At 43.9% G+C, this 13,895-nt stretch overlaps 1 protein-coding gene across 1 annotated transcript in view; it reads left to right on the forward strand.

Annotated features, from left to right (window-relative positions):
* VWA3A (von Willebrand factor A domain containing 3A) overlaps positions 1 to 13,895 on the forward strand; it is a 46,211-nt gene that overhangs the window by 16,916 nt on the left and 15,400 nt on the right. Inside the window, 9 exon segments of the mRNA XM_058569915.1 lie at positions 1,559 to 1,694; positions 1,804 to 1,907; positions 3,189 to 3,269; positions 3,711 to 3,805; positions 5,317 to 5,436; positions 9,454 to 9,528; positions 9,744 to 9,888; positions 10,347 to 10,542; positions 12,848 to 12,918. Of these exon segments, the coding sequence (XP_058425898.1) occupies positions 1,559 to 1,694; positions 1,804 to 1,907; positions 3,189 to 3,269; positions 3,711 to 3,805; positions 5,317 to 5,436; positions 9,454 to 9,528; positions 9,744 to 9,888; positions 10,347 to 10,542; positions 12,848 to 12,918 (1,023 nt within the window).

A 13,895-nucleotide genomic window follows, 5' to 3' on the forward strand; every position in this document is an offset into this window, starting at 1 on the left:
CCAGAAATTTTGGCCTGGCTGGATATAGTGAAAGAAACACAGCACCTAGACTGAGATCTGAAATTTTAGTTCCAGCTCTTCTACTGATAATCTATAAATCATAACAACTATCAGTATTATGATTATAATAGTTCTCATGTACTGAGTGTACTTTCTAAGATAGGCACAATGCTTAATTCTTTAAATGCCTTATTTTATCTTTACAACAACAGTCTGCGGTAGATATATTATTACTCCCATTTTACAGATGACAAAACTGAAGTTAAGAGGTTGAATAATTTCCCCATGATCACAGAGATAGAAATAGGTCAAGTTTGAATTGAACTCAGGTCTGTGGAATGCCAAAACCTTACCAGGAGTTTTCCCAAATGAAATGCATGTACTACTTGTGGTTTGCAAGATAATTATAAGGTGGTACATGGATTAATTTGTTTTAAATGTTATGTATTTAAAACTAGCTTATTGTGGTAGCAATAGATCTTCTTTCTAAAATTATTCAAGTACAAAAAAGGGAGTCAATTTTAAAAATTAAATCAAATTAATAATTAAAAAGCTTTAATGTTACATGTTTGATTTATTGAAAAAATATTGGGCTGGCCCCATGGCTTGGTGGTTAAGTGCGAGCACTCTGCTGCTGGCGGCCCGGGTTCGGATCCTGGGCGCGCACCGACGTACTGCTTCTCCCGCCATGCTGAGGTCGCGTCCCATGTACAGCAACTAGAAGGATGTGCATTTATGACATACAACTATCTACTGGGGCTTTAGGGGGGAAAACAAATAATTAAAAAAAAAAAAAAAAGAAAAAATATTAAGTAGGGCCAGCCCTGGTGGCGTAGTGGTTAAGTTCAGCGTGCTCTGCTTCGGCAGCCTGGGTTTGGTTCCCGGGTGCGGACTTACACCACTCGTCTGTCAGTGGCCATGCTGTGGTGGCAGCTCACATACAAAAAGGGGAAGATTGGCAATAGATGTTAGCTCATGGCGAATCTTCCTCAGAAAAAAAAAATTAAGTAAATAACAGTACAGTGATACTCAGATATAGCAAAATTCATGAAGGCAGTGCTCAAATGTCCGAAGCTTTGGGAATTGCTGCTCTGTGTTTTAGTCATACATGAGCTATGTGCTTTAACCTCTCAGAACTTCAGGTTTTCAGTTTGTAAACGTGGGTGAGGGGAGACTGGGCTCGATCAGGGCTCCCTCCATGATTTGGTGAAGGAGTTACTTTTTAGTTCCCTGAACCTTATGTTTTGAGCTCATGGAGGGGCTACTCGTCATTTTGGAGTCTGAGGTGCTGATCTTAATGGTCAGGGTGGGGAAGGGGCGAGGAGGATAGACAAATGAAAGAGGAAGCAAGTTGCTGGGGACATCTCCCTTTGCCCCTGGAAATTCCAGAAATCTCCAGAGAAGGAATGGGGTGGTGGGAGGGAAAGCAGAACTGCCTTTAATTTACCAGGTAATGTTTTATGATGCTCCACTTGGGGGAACTGGGTGGGTGGGGGAAACTGAGGACTTTCCAGCTGTAAAATATGGTTATGTAATGAGGATTTTAATTTTAATTTAGATTTCCACAGAGATTGCAAAAGGGCCACTCACAAGTCTCTTGCCTAAACCTCCAAAGCATGAGGCTCCCCTCACAATTGAGTTCCCAAACTTGGACAAGACTTCCGCAGAATGGCTAAAGGTCAATGGCCTGAAAGGTAAATCCCCACAGAGGGCAGAACCCAAGACTCAGGTGCCTGACTACACGGCATGAATCTTCTAGGTCCTCAGGAGTGGTGCCTCAAACCCCTCTGTTTATTTTTACAGCCAAGAAATTAAGCCTTTATCAGGTTCTGGCACCCAATGCGTTCTCTCCCGTGGAGGAATTTGTGCCTATTCTCCAGAAAACAGTCTCATCAACTGTCCATGAGGTAACTCAAATTCAGAGTTCTCTCGGTCCTCTGCAGGGGAGCTCCTCTGTGGCATTTCCCTTCTTAAACGTTCAGGAAATAAGAGTCATAAGGCAGAGCCCAAGGAGTGGAGCCTGAGGGCCTGAAAGCCTGGATGTAGGCTTTCCACCCAGGACTCCAGAACTCTCATCAAATCTACTCTAACTGCTGTTTTTCAAAGATCTGAAAATGGAACTTGGGAGATGGGGGTAAGAGGGAGTAAACTGGGTTCCACGGTCACCTCCTCCATGAAGGTTTTCCTCCACCCGACTCGGAACACACTCACTCCCTTTATGTCCTCTCTGTACCTTGTACAGACTTCTACTGTAGCTCCTATAATGTGTTAATGAGTGTATTTGTTACACATCTAAATCTCCACCCGAGTATGAGCCCTTTAAAAGGAAAAACTCTTCTCCAACTCTGTATCCTCAATATCTAGTGAGCGGTCAGTGAATGTTTACTGGACGGCTGAGTGGGTGGAAGGAAGGATGAGAAGAAGACAAAAAGATGGATGAATGGTTGGATGGATGGAAATGTTCATGATGAATGAATAGGTGAAAGGATGGATGGATGGAAATGTGAACAGATGGAAGGATGAAGGGAAAAAATGGAAGGACGGATGACAGGATACCATAAAAAAAGATGAGAGTATGAAAGTAAAATTTAAGTAAGGATGGAAGGATGGAGAAATGGAAGGAAGGAATAATAGGTGAATAGAGAGATCAGTGGAAAGATGGAAGAATGAAAGGAAAGAGAGATGGTGTGGGGGTATATAGTTCTAGCAGTGGATGGATGAATGACTAGATGGATGGAGTCATAGTTAGAGATATGAATACAATGACTTGGTGGAGGATGAAAGAACAAGATGAACAAATTCCATTTTCAAAGTGTCCATAAGGGCCTATCTGGGTTCCCCATGGCCAGTACGTTTTAAGTTCTCCGACTCTGCTATTACCAAAACCTCCAACCATATCTTGTAATAAAGACTCTGATGTTCAGGTGAACCTCCCAAGAAGGCAGCCTGGCTTGCTGTCAGGCATGGTTCATTCAGGGGACCGCTGTCCTGAAGGCCCTCTCTGCCAGCACAGGCAAGGCAATGCCCGGGCAGGGAGAGATGTAATCCGACCCCAGATGTGTGCAGATGTGCCCATTTCCCTCTCCTGCATCTGATTTGAAGAGGCCAGTGCCCAAATTAAACTTAAAATCATTCCCCACATGTGCTTCTGTTCACCTGCTCCCGCTCCCGGCCACACCTGAGTGCAGAAGGCAATGATACAATTTGAATGGCATGACGGGACAGTGAAGAATATTCACGTGGACCCGCCCTTCCTCTATGAGTACCAGGTCAGTGATGGGTCCAATCCGTCAGAAGATGGGGTGTGGGAAGGGGGAGTGGGAGGAAGGCGCCATTGAATGTGGAGACACCAAGCCATTGACTAAACTCTCTCTTGTAAGCAGAGATTGCTCCACCCACAGGCATCTCTAGAGCTTTCCCCACCCCCTCCCCAGGCAGGACCTGGATGCCTCAAACAAAAGTCTCTAATCCTTTGGGGAAAGATCTACCTCCTCTCCCATTTGAGGCAATGAAATATTTGTTTCTTCTCTCCTTGGTCTTGTGGCAGAGTCGTTTCATGATTTAGTGGAATGTTTATATATTGCCTGGATACCCATGACCTTGACACACCATTCCCAGAAGCCAGCTGGGGTACACCCCCTTCCCCAGCAACCCCTTAGTCAGCCATCTTTTGCACAGTTGCTCACTGTGTGTGGCCCATGGGTTTGCAGAAACAGCTCAGCAGAGCGATGCGGATGTATGAGAGGCGGATCGAGTGGCTCTCCTTGGCCAGCAGAAGAATCTGGGGCACCGTCTGTGAAAAAAGGTAACTTCTCCCAAGCAGTGCTCTTGTCCTTTGAGGTCTGGTGTGTGACACAGCTGTTATCCGACTACAAATTCCCTGTTGGTAGCATCAGAAGCCATCTCTTAGATTAAGGATTAGGTTAAGAATAAGATTTCAGCCATCACTCAGCAGAACCCCTGGAGGAAAAAAAGTCACCACCATCATCATCAACATCAATAATATCATCATTGTGTTACTCAGGATTCTTTCCATTAAAAGGCATCAGAAACTAAATGTAAATTGGCTTCAACAAAACAGGGAAATCTGGTTAAGGTAGCAGAAAATTCTAGGCTAGATTTGATAGGTGTCTTCAGGCATGGCTCGATCCAGAGGTTCATGCATGTCGGGAATCTACATCCATCTCTCAGCTCTGCTTTCTCCTCTGTTGGCTTTGTTTACAGGCAGCCTTTCCCCTCCAGGTGGCAAGATAGCCACCTGAAGCTGCCAACTTACTTTCTACCAGTTTAGCACTCCCAGGGCTTGGGGCATGGACCCATCCATGAACTATTCACTCTGGCCGTGTGTGTGTGTGTGTGTGTGTGTGTGTGTATGTGTGATGTTCTAATTGCTTAGAACATGCCCACCCTTGAAGGCTTAGGGTGGGGTCAGCTCCACTCAACTCAAATGGACTGATAGAGGCAGAGGTGATTCCCAAAGGAAAATCAGGATGTTCTTGCCAGAAGAGGTAATGGATGCTGACTAGGGAGGAGCAGTAGGTATCCATTATAGCTGTCATTATCATTCCATACCTTATTTGATGTTACCATTTATACAGTATTATAATTTGTAATATTATACATCTATTATATTGTTTAATTCTCAAAACAATCCTATGAGGAGTCTTATTATAGTGTATAGTCAAATATTCCAAAGATCAGAGAGGTTTTGTGACTTGCCTAAGGCCACACAGAAAGTGGGACTTGAACCAAGGTCTTCTGACTCTAAATCCAGTGGATTTTCTTTTGCTATCCATAGCTGTCTCAAAATGAGAATGGAGGGAGGAGGTGGGAATATAAGATTTGAAGTAATGAAAGAAGAAGGGTGAATGGGGCTAGAGATCTTAAAACAGAGAGAGGAAACAAAAAGATACGAACATTTCCCCAGAGGCCCAGATACACCTAATTCCCCGTCTAACTTGCTTACCTTGTTTCTGTTTTCCCTACAAAGACCCCAGCCTATAATAATGTTGATGCTAGTTCTTTAAAACAAGGAAATGTATGAAAATCATTGTACGCAGCCCCTGCCCCTTAAACCGTCTCCTCCATGAGACTTGATTCCATGACAGAACCTCCTGGGAGAGAAGTTTCAACAACCCCCTTAGTCTCCTGTTGTAAATCTACCTCTGTTGACCTCAAACCATGAAGAAGCTTTTGGCCAGCTGTGACTTTGGCATGCAAAATTCCCCTGGAAAAAACTTTAAATAGTAAAATGGAAGAAAATAAACCCTATCTGAGAGATCCGGTTCTCCTCTTAAAGCTTGTGTTTCTTTTTAGGGTGGTTATACTGCTGGATATCTCCGTGACCAATTCCATGTACATTATTCATATCCAGCACTCCCTGCGGCTTCTGCTCGAGGAGCAACTAGCCAACAAGGACTGCTTCAACGTCATCGCGTACGCTCCCGGTGGGGCGTGGGGGGAGCGGCGTGGTCCGTGCGTGTTTGGTGCGGTCGCTGGGCTGAGCCTTCTGGCAGGGTGCTGGTTAGATGTTACGAGCACCCCGCCTCCGAGGATGGCCGTCAGTTTATCTGATTTGAATGATCTTCTTTGGGGCATTGAATAATTAAATAGTTGCAGGACCGTCCCACTGGGGCCAAGGTGATAAGCGGCCCCAAAACACACTGCTTGATCAGCCAGGATAAAGTAACTCAGCTCCTTGACCCATTTGGCTTCCAAGCTGATGAACACAGAAGAGAAAAAGAGGGGCCCCCAGGCATGCCCCAGTCTTCGTTCCCAGCTCGGGTCTAGCAAGGCACAGGATTGCAAACATTTAAGATTCCAATTCTAAATTTTAATTATATATAGAGCTGTATACAATTAAATTAAACTATAATATATATTTAAATTATATATTTTTGTATAAAATAATTTTATATATAAATTTTAAATATAAATAAATATAAATAAATTTTAAATTTTAAATATAAATATTTTATATATAAATTATATTTTTAACTATATATACTCAAATTATATACAACCATATATATTTAAATTATATGTATTATAGTTATATATAATTTAACTATATAGTTTTATATTATATATAGTTAAGTTATATATATTATATATAGTTACATAACCATATACGTTATATGTATTATATAAAATTATATGTAATTTAACTATATATATATGATCTCAAACCATATATATATATATAATATTTAACTATCCATATATGTATATAGTTAAATTATATATATTTGGTTACATATAACTTAAATATATACAGTTTTATATATTTTTTAATTGCATACCATTTTAACTAATTAGAGAAGAAAGAAAAGGAACCCACTTAAAGGATACATTTTTGCACAACTTCACATCAAATAGGGAGTATTCTAAACCTATTAAGTCAATAGTTAATATTATATATTATTCTGTACCAGAGCCTAGTCTTTCCACAATAAATTCTACAGAAAAAAATGCTTAAAGAAACATTTTAGGCAATATTTTCATTCATTTATCCATCCATCCATTCATTCATTCAACAAACTTTTATTGAAAGCCTGCCATGTAGCAGTCACTGTGCTGGGCGTTAGGGATACGGAAGTTAAAACACACAATGCCTGTCCTCAAGGCACTAACGGGCTAGTAGTGGGAGAGAGGCATGCTAAGAAATAAGTGCTGTTACATGTTTTCTGTAAACAATAAGTGGAAGGCAGGCTATGGGACTGTGAGAGGTCAAAGGCAGGAACAGTCCCTTTTACTTGGCAGAGTGAGGTCAGGAAGTCTTCGTAGAGGAAGTCGCCCTTTAGCTAAGCTTTGACAAATGAGTAGGTTTGCCTGGCACATGGGAGTGATGGGGGCAATGGAGAGGATGGGCATTCCTGGTACAGGGAACAGCATGAGCAGAGGCACAGAGGTGTGAGGTACTAGGGAACTTTGGGGGACTATCAGGTAGTTCAGTACGGATATGGGGTGAGAGGGAGAGATTGTGCATGACAAAATAACCCAGATGATGGAGGATTTATATAGACTGAGCTCAGGAGTTTTTATACTATAGGATATATAGGCATTAAAGGATTTTAAGCAAGGTAGTAATCTTGAAATGCTCAAGCAGCAAGGTGCAGGGTGAAATACTGGAGGAAGGGAGACCAGTGAGGCTACTGCAATAGTCTGCACTAGTGCAGAGTGGGCTTGAGCCAAGGCCATGGGAATGGAAGAAAGGGATGCAGGAAGGGGCGTTGGGAGTTAGAAGCTACAGAATATAGTCACTGTTTGACTGTAGGGGATGAGGGATGGCAAAGAGAAGACATGCCAGGTGGAGCAGATCTTGGAAGTAGAAGATGATTCTAAACATGTAGAGTTTGAGATTCTTGAGAGTTTGGAGATTCTCCTGTTATGAGCTCCAATAAGGTGTTCTAGCCAGGAAATACAGGTCTGTGGGCCATCAGCATTCTGGTCATATGGTTGAAAACATGGGAGTGCCTGAATTGCTCCTATGGAGATGTGAAGGGGGGAGGGAAGACAATCAAAGAGAGAACTTGGGAGGCATTGATGTTTGGAGGGTAGGGCAGGACAACACAAGAGAGGAGCAGCAGGAGAGGCAGAAAGAAAACCAGGAGAGAATGGTGTTGGGAAGCCAAGGGGAGGAGAGTCTTAGAAAGAAGCAGAGTTCAACTCTGCAGAAGCAAAGAAGGAAAGGGAAGAATGAATCCATCGAAGTTGGCAATAGAGCTCACTGGTATGAAAACAATGAGATATAATTTTTTTGCAATTCAGTTTATTTAAAAGATTGATAATGCCCAGTGCTGGTGATATGATGAAAAGGGTACTCTTGGAAAGTGTCAGTGGAAGGGTCATTCGTTATAGCCCCTGTATTAAATTTTTTTAAGTGTATATTCTTTATTCCTTTAATTAAACCTTTATGAATTATCCAAAGGAAATACTAAGATGAGTGTGCAAAGATAACTGTGCAGAGATGTTCAACGCAGAGTTATAATAGTAGATAAACCTGAAAGCAAACTGTGTGACCGTCGAGAGGAAACTGGTAAAATAATCCCGGCAGTGGACTACCATGCAACCATTCAAAAGAATGAGGGAGATTTAGGAGAGCACATTTAGAAAAATGCCCTCGGGGCCGGCCCTGTGGCATAGCGGTTACGTGCGCACACTCCGCTGCTGGCGGCCCGTGTTCGGATCCCGGGCGTGCACCCATGCACCGCTTGTCAGGCCATGCTCTGGCGGCGTCCCGTATAAAGTGGAGGAAGATGGGCACAGATGTTAGCCCAGGGCCAGTCTTCCTCAGCAGAAAATAGGAGGATCGGCATGGATGTTAGCTCAGGGCTGATCTTCCTCACACACAAAAAAAGAAAAATGCCCTCAATAACTCCAAATGAAAGGAAAGAAACAGATTACAAATAGTATATATTGTATAATTCCATTTCTGTAAATATATGTTTACCTACACATTTTTTTTTAATCCAAAAAACTAGAGAGCAAAGAGTTAGAAATTTTTTCTGGGGGATAAAATTGGAGGAATTTTCACTGTCTGGATATTGTTAGAATTTTCACCAAACTATAATAGAGGCTTTATTATCCAGCTATATTAGAGCTATTCCGTGGGAGGGGGAAAGGAGGTCATCATTAATATTTGCCAGAGAACCTCCCAGGGTGGAAGCTTGACTGCAGTGGGCTGAGGAGGAAGCAGAAGTGAGGCGCTTGTGGGACAGTTTTTCTAGGGAGCTTGTCCATAAACGGGAGAGAGAGAGGAGTAGCTAGTAGAGGATGCTGGTAGAAGGAGGAAGTTATTGTTAAGTACGGAGAGGCTTAAACACGTAGGGAGGCAATGGGGAAGAGGGAAGCAGAGAGAAGTTGGGAATGGATGTGAACTGTGGGGCAAGGTCTCAGAAGAGATTGGTGATGATGAAGACAAGAGCCTTGGTGGAAGGATCAGTCTTGAACCAGAGAGGGGACATCTGTTCCTTGATAAAGGGGATAAATCCTCTTCTCAAGGATTTAAATTCTATCTCATAGGAAAGATGAGATGTATATTTTTAAAACAAACTATAGTACAGATAGAGTGAAAAATGTGTTGTGAGGATGAATCAGTGCTAGGCGAGTTTCAACAGGGAGAAATGACTCCCTCCTTGGTGGATGGGGAAGTTCACAGGGAGAAGGGAGACAACACGTTGTACCCTCAGCACATCAGGAGGAAAGTCTGGCCGAGGCTGGTCCTGGCTCTGTGTCTTGACTGAGAGCCCCAGCTCTGCTCCCACCATGAATGTACTGGGACTTGTCATGACCAGCAAGGAAATCTCGTGGCTGTCCCAGGCCAGTGACATCCTAACATTTTGAGGGTATAATCAGAATTTTGCCCTCCTAAAAGCCTGGGGACCCCAAGGAGCTGGGGCACAGTGGACCTATCTCCTTGCTAAGAACAAGCCCTCTTTCCTTCGCTCCAAGGTTTGGAAGCACAATTGAAAGCTGGAGGCCCGAGATGGTTGCTGTGAGCCACGACAACTTGCAAAGCGCATGGCGGTAGGTGACAGGCAGAGACTGCACCTGCTGTGTCTGAGGGCAGCCTCAGAGGTGCCGTTTTCTCTGTTCCCCTCTCCATCAGGAAGTAGCTTTCTAGAATCCCTGTCCTCTGACAGACATGGGCACGAATCGGCAAACAACCACCTTCCGCTCCTGCCCTCCCCCTCCGGGCCTCGCAGCCAGCCTCCCTCAGCATGGCCCTCCCTGCCTCCCAGGTGGGCCCTGACCCTGCAGTGTCGGGGCAGCAGGAACGTCCTCAGCGCCCTGCGGAAGGCTGTGGAAGTAGACTTCAAGGACAAAGACAAACACCAATCGCAGGGCATTTACCTCTTCACGGGGGGCATCCCCGACCAGGACATGGTGGGTAGGCCACATCCCTTAATCTTCGTGACCCCACATCTTCCCCTAGCTGGACGCCCAGCAAATGGTTTCTCCAGCAGGATTTTCCAAACTAGACTGTAATGTATAGAAGAATCCCCTGGGGATGTTGTTAAAATATAGATCCTGGTTCAGAAAGTCTGGCCTGGGGCCTGAGAGTCTGCATTTCTAACAAGCTTCCCGAGGATGGCCTTGCTGCTGGTCTACAGACCACACTTGGAGTAACCAGGCTCTCGGGTCCAGCTCTCGGGTCCAGCTACCCTATTAAGACAGTAAGAGAAATTGTGACCCAGCCTTGCTCATCTTTCTATCCTCAGTGCCAAGTACTAGACCAGGCACATAGTGGGCCCTCAAGAAAGATGATTAGGCTGAACTGAGCTGAGACCAGCAGCTTCAAGAACTCTCAGCTCTGGGCCCCCTCTGCTCTCTCTCCCCTGCAGCCCATGCTCAGCGCCTACATGGCCGAGGCCTGCGGAGGCTGCGACCTCCACCTGCACGTGTGTCTCTTCTATGTGGGTGAGCCACAGATGGACACCCCGCCCCCTGCCTGCTATGCCAGCCGCACTGATACCGCCGCCGCCTACCGGGAGGTCACCCAGGCTGCTGGTGGCCGCTTCCACTCGTTTGGAGACACAGGTACGTGAATGTTGTCTGATGTCTCCACGTCTTCCTTTCCAGATAGTTGTCTCAGTACATCGCTCCCTATGCCATAAATGTACTCAGGCAAAGGGGCATGTGAAAGTCACGTTCGAAAATGTAAAACTACTGTTCTGGAGATGGATGGTGGTGATGATTGCACAACAATGTGAATATACTTAATGCCGCTGAGCTGTACACTTAAAAAACGGTTAAAATGGTAAATCTTATGTTATGTATGTTTACCATAATTTTTTTTAAAGTAAAACTATTTTAAAGTATTTTAGAATGTCAGAGTTGGAAAGGGCCCTAAAAGACCCTTACTTTAGTGTTTCCCAAAAGGTGAAGTGTTCACAACAGGTGTTTGGCAAGACAGTTGTACACGGAACACAGAGCAACAAATTTTCTTATTGTGGTAGTTGTGGGGATCAGAATATGCCACTCTAAAATATACCACTTTGGCATAAGGATTATTTTGAGCTGAAGACAATTAAGAAAGAGCAGATGCCAAAAAAGCTCTCTGTTCCCAAGAGCAGGACATAAATTTCCATTTGTAAAGGAAGAAGAGGATGACTCTTAGACTCTGAATCACCAAGATAATTCTAGACTCTTACCAGTCCAGAGACAGCACCAAGAGGAATCTGCATAACAAACCTTACTAAACAACCCTTATCTTCCATTAGGTGCCCCTGTGTATTTACCTCCCCACAGTTTGCCACCCCTAAAAGCCTAACCTCCTTTCCTTTGTCTTGTCACTTCTCTACAAACGCATTGTTCTTTGTTAAGATGCTATGTAAGCCCCAAGTTCTAACCACTCCTTTGAATTACTCATCACTGGGTTTCTCCCACGTGTGTGTGCGCTACCCATGTTACTGAACTCTGTTTTTCTCTTGTTAATCTGTAATTTGTCAGTTTAATTTCCAAGGCCCCAGCTGGAGAATCTAGGAGGGTAGAGGAAAGGTTTCTTTCTCTCCGATAAAGAGTTATATACTTGTTTTTACATTTCTTAGAAAAATGCTAGCTTTCCATTGTCGGCAGTGACATAAATTTTCTTTTTTAAATATATTTTTAAGGATGTTAACTAGACTTATTGTGGTGGTCATTTTGCAATATATACAAATATCAAATCATTATGTTGTACACCTGAGACTAATATAATGTTATATGTCAATTATATCTCAATTAAAAAATATATACTTTAAATGAAAGTGGATTGATTAAAAATATAAATTAATTAAATAATCATTTAGGTGGTATCTAGATAAGGCAAAATTGTGACAGTGATACACAAATGATTGAGGCTTGTGACACACTAGTGCATTCCAACCTCTCTGATTTACAGATGAAGAAATGACTCCCAGGGACGTGAGGGGCCTTTGGTTACAAAGTTAGTGGCATAGCTGGTGCTGGAACTTGGCAGCCCTGTTTCCCAGGTCTTTCCGTGAAAAGTGCTGGGTATATATATTTAAGTTATTAGTGGTGATGAATACTAATAATAGCAAACACTTATAGAACAGCTATTATAGATCAGACACAGTTCTAAGCATTTTACATACAGTCGTGCATCAATTAATGACGGGGATGTGTTCTGAGAAATACATCCTTAGGTGATTTTGTCATTGTGGGAACATCATAGAGTGTACTTACACAAACCTAAATGATATGGCCTACTATACACCTAAGCTATATGGTACTCGTCTTATGGGACCACCGTCATATATGTGATCCATCATTGACCGAAATGTCGTTATGCAGCACATGACTGTGTATGATGATTCGTTCCTCACAAGAACCCTATGAAGTAGGTTATTTTTATCCCCACTTTACAGTTGGGGAAGCTGAGACACAGAGCCCAAAAACACGCAGTTAAGTGGTGGAACCAAGAGTTGAACCCAGGCAGGTCAGCTTCCAGTCTTCTTAGCCATTATACTCTAGTCCCTCTCAAATAAGTCATCAGTATTCACTACAGCCTTTAGCTACTTTAAATAATCCCAAAATGGGTCTTTTTATTCACTGGAATAGCAAGACCTTTGTTCCTAACCTGCTCTTCCCTCTGGTGAGAGCTCTTGGCTGGGTGCCAGGGCGTTGGGTCCCAAGGCCAGCCCCACTGTTGGTAACCTCACTGTAACTGCCCACCCCTTCACCACTGGACAGTGGAGGCGTGGAGGCTGGTCAGCTCAACTCATTAAGGCCCCACCCTGCCCCTCAGGCTGAGGTGACCTGCACGTGGCCCTCATGTCTTCAGATACGGACATGTGCCAGGATCTGTGTCCCTTCCCCACACTCATGATGTGCTTGTTTCCAGGCATTTACGAAAGTGATGACATCAATGCCATCGCATCTGAGATGGAAAAGGCTCTCAACTACTCACAAAAGGTACGCCTGAGGTGTGGGGCACATCACCGCCCTGGCTTCCAGTATTCATGTCCTAGGGCTGCCATATAAAGTACCACAAACTAAGAGGCTTAAAACAACAGACATTTATTCTCTCACAGTTCCAGAGGCTGGAAGTCTGAGATCAAGATGTCAGAAGGGCCATGCTCCCTCTGAAGGCTCTGGGTGGAATCCCTCCTTACCTCTTCCTAGCTTCTGGTGGTGGCCAGTGTTAAAGAAAAAAAAATGATACTGGACGCTTGTTAAAAATGTCAAGGAAGATTTTATTCAAGAGGAACTTGATTAGATATCAAGGGTAGGGGGGATTCTTTCTAAACTGGCTTAACAGGATTCTTGCTAAAGGCAGGCCAAGGCCTTAGATACCAAGGGTGGGGAGATTCTCACCCTTGACTTTGGAGGATTCTTTGCTAAAACTGGGTTCAAAAGACCAACATGGAGGCCTAGTTGAGAAGAGGGCTCAGAGGAGCCTGATTAAAGTTTGCTCGAGGAGGGAGTTGTCACCAGTAATCCTTGGCATTCTTTGGCTTGTCACAGCACAACTCCAATCTCTGCCTCCATCTTCACATGGCTCTCTTCCCTTGGTGTGTGTCTGTCTCATTTCTCCTCTTATAGGGACACCAGTCGTATTGGGTTAAGGGCCCACCCCTCACCAATATGACCTCATTAACTTACATCTTAATTACATCTACAAAGACCCTATTTCCTAGTAAGGTCACATTCACAGGTACCAGGGGTTTGGATTTCAAGGGGTCTTTTTGGGGGACACGACTCATCCCTTATCAGCTTCCCTCCTCATGTCCTGATCCACTGACACCCAAGGTTTCAGATGAAACATGGGAGTCTCCAATAAGTCATTGGTTTTAGGTCTGTGTGCTGTACATTGTGGCCTCCTTTGAGTTCCTTGATCACATCAAGCTCATTCCTAAACTCAGGGCCTTTGCAGCTGCTATTTCCTCTGC

The sequence above is a fragment of the Diceros bicornis genome, chromosome 26, assembly GCF_020826845.1.
Source record: "Diceros bicornis minor isolate mBicDic1 chromosome 26, mDicBic1.mat.cur, whole genome shotgun sequence".
Classification (NCBI taxonomy): Eukaryota; Metazoa; Chordata; class Mammalia; order Perissodactyla; family Rhinocerotidae; genus Diceros; species Diceros bicornis.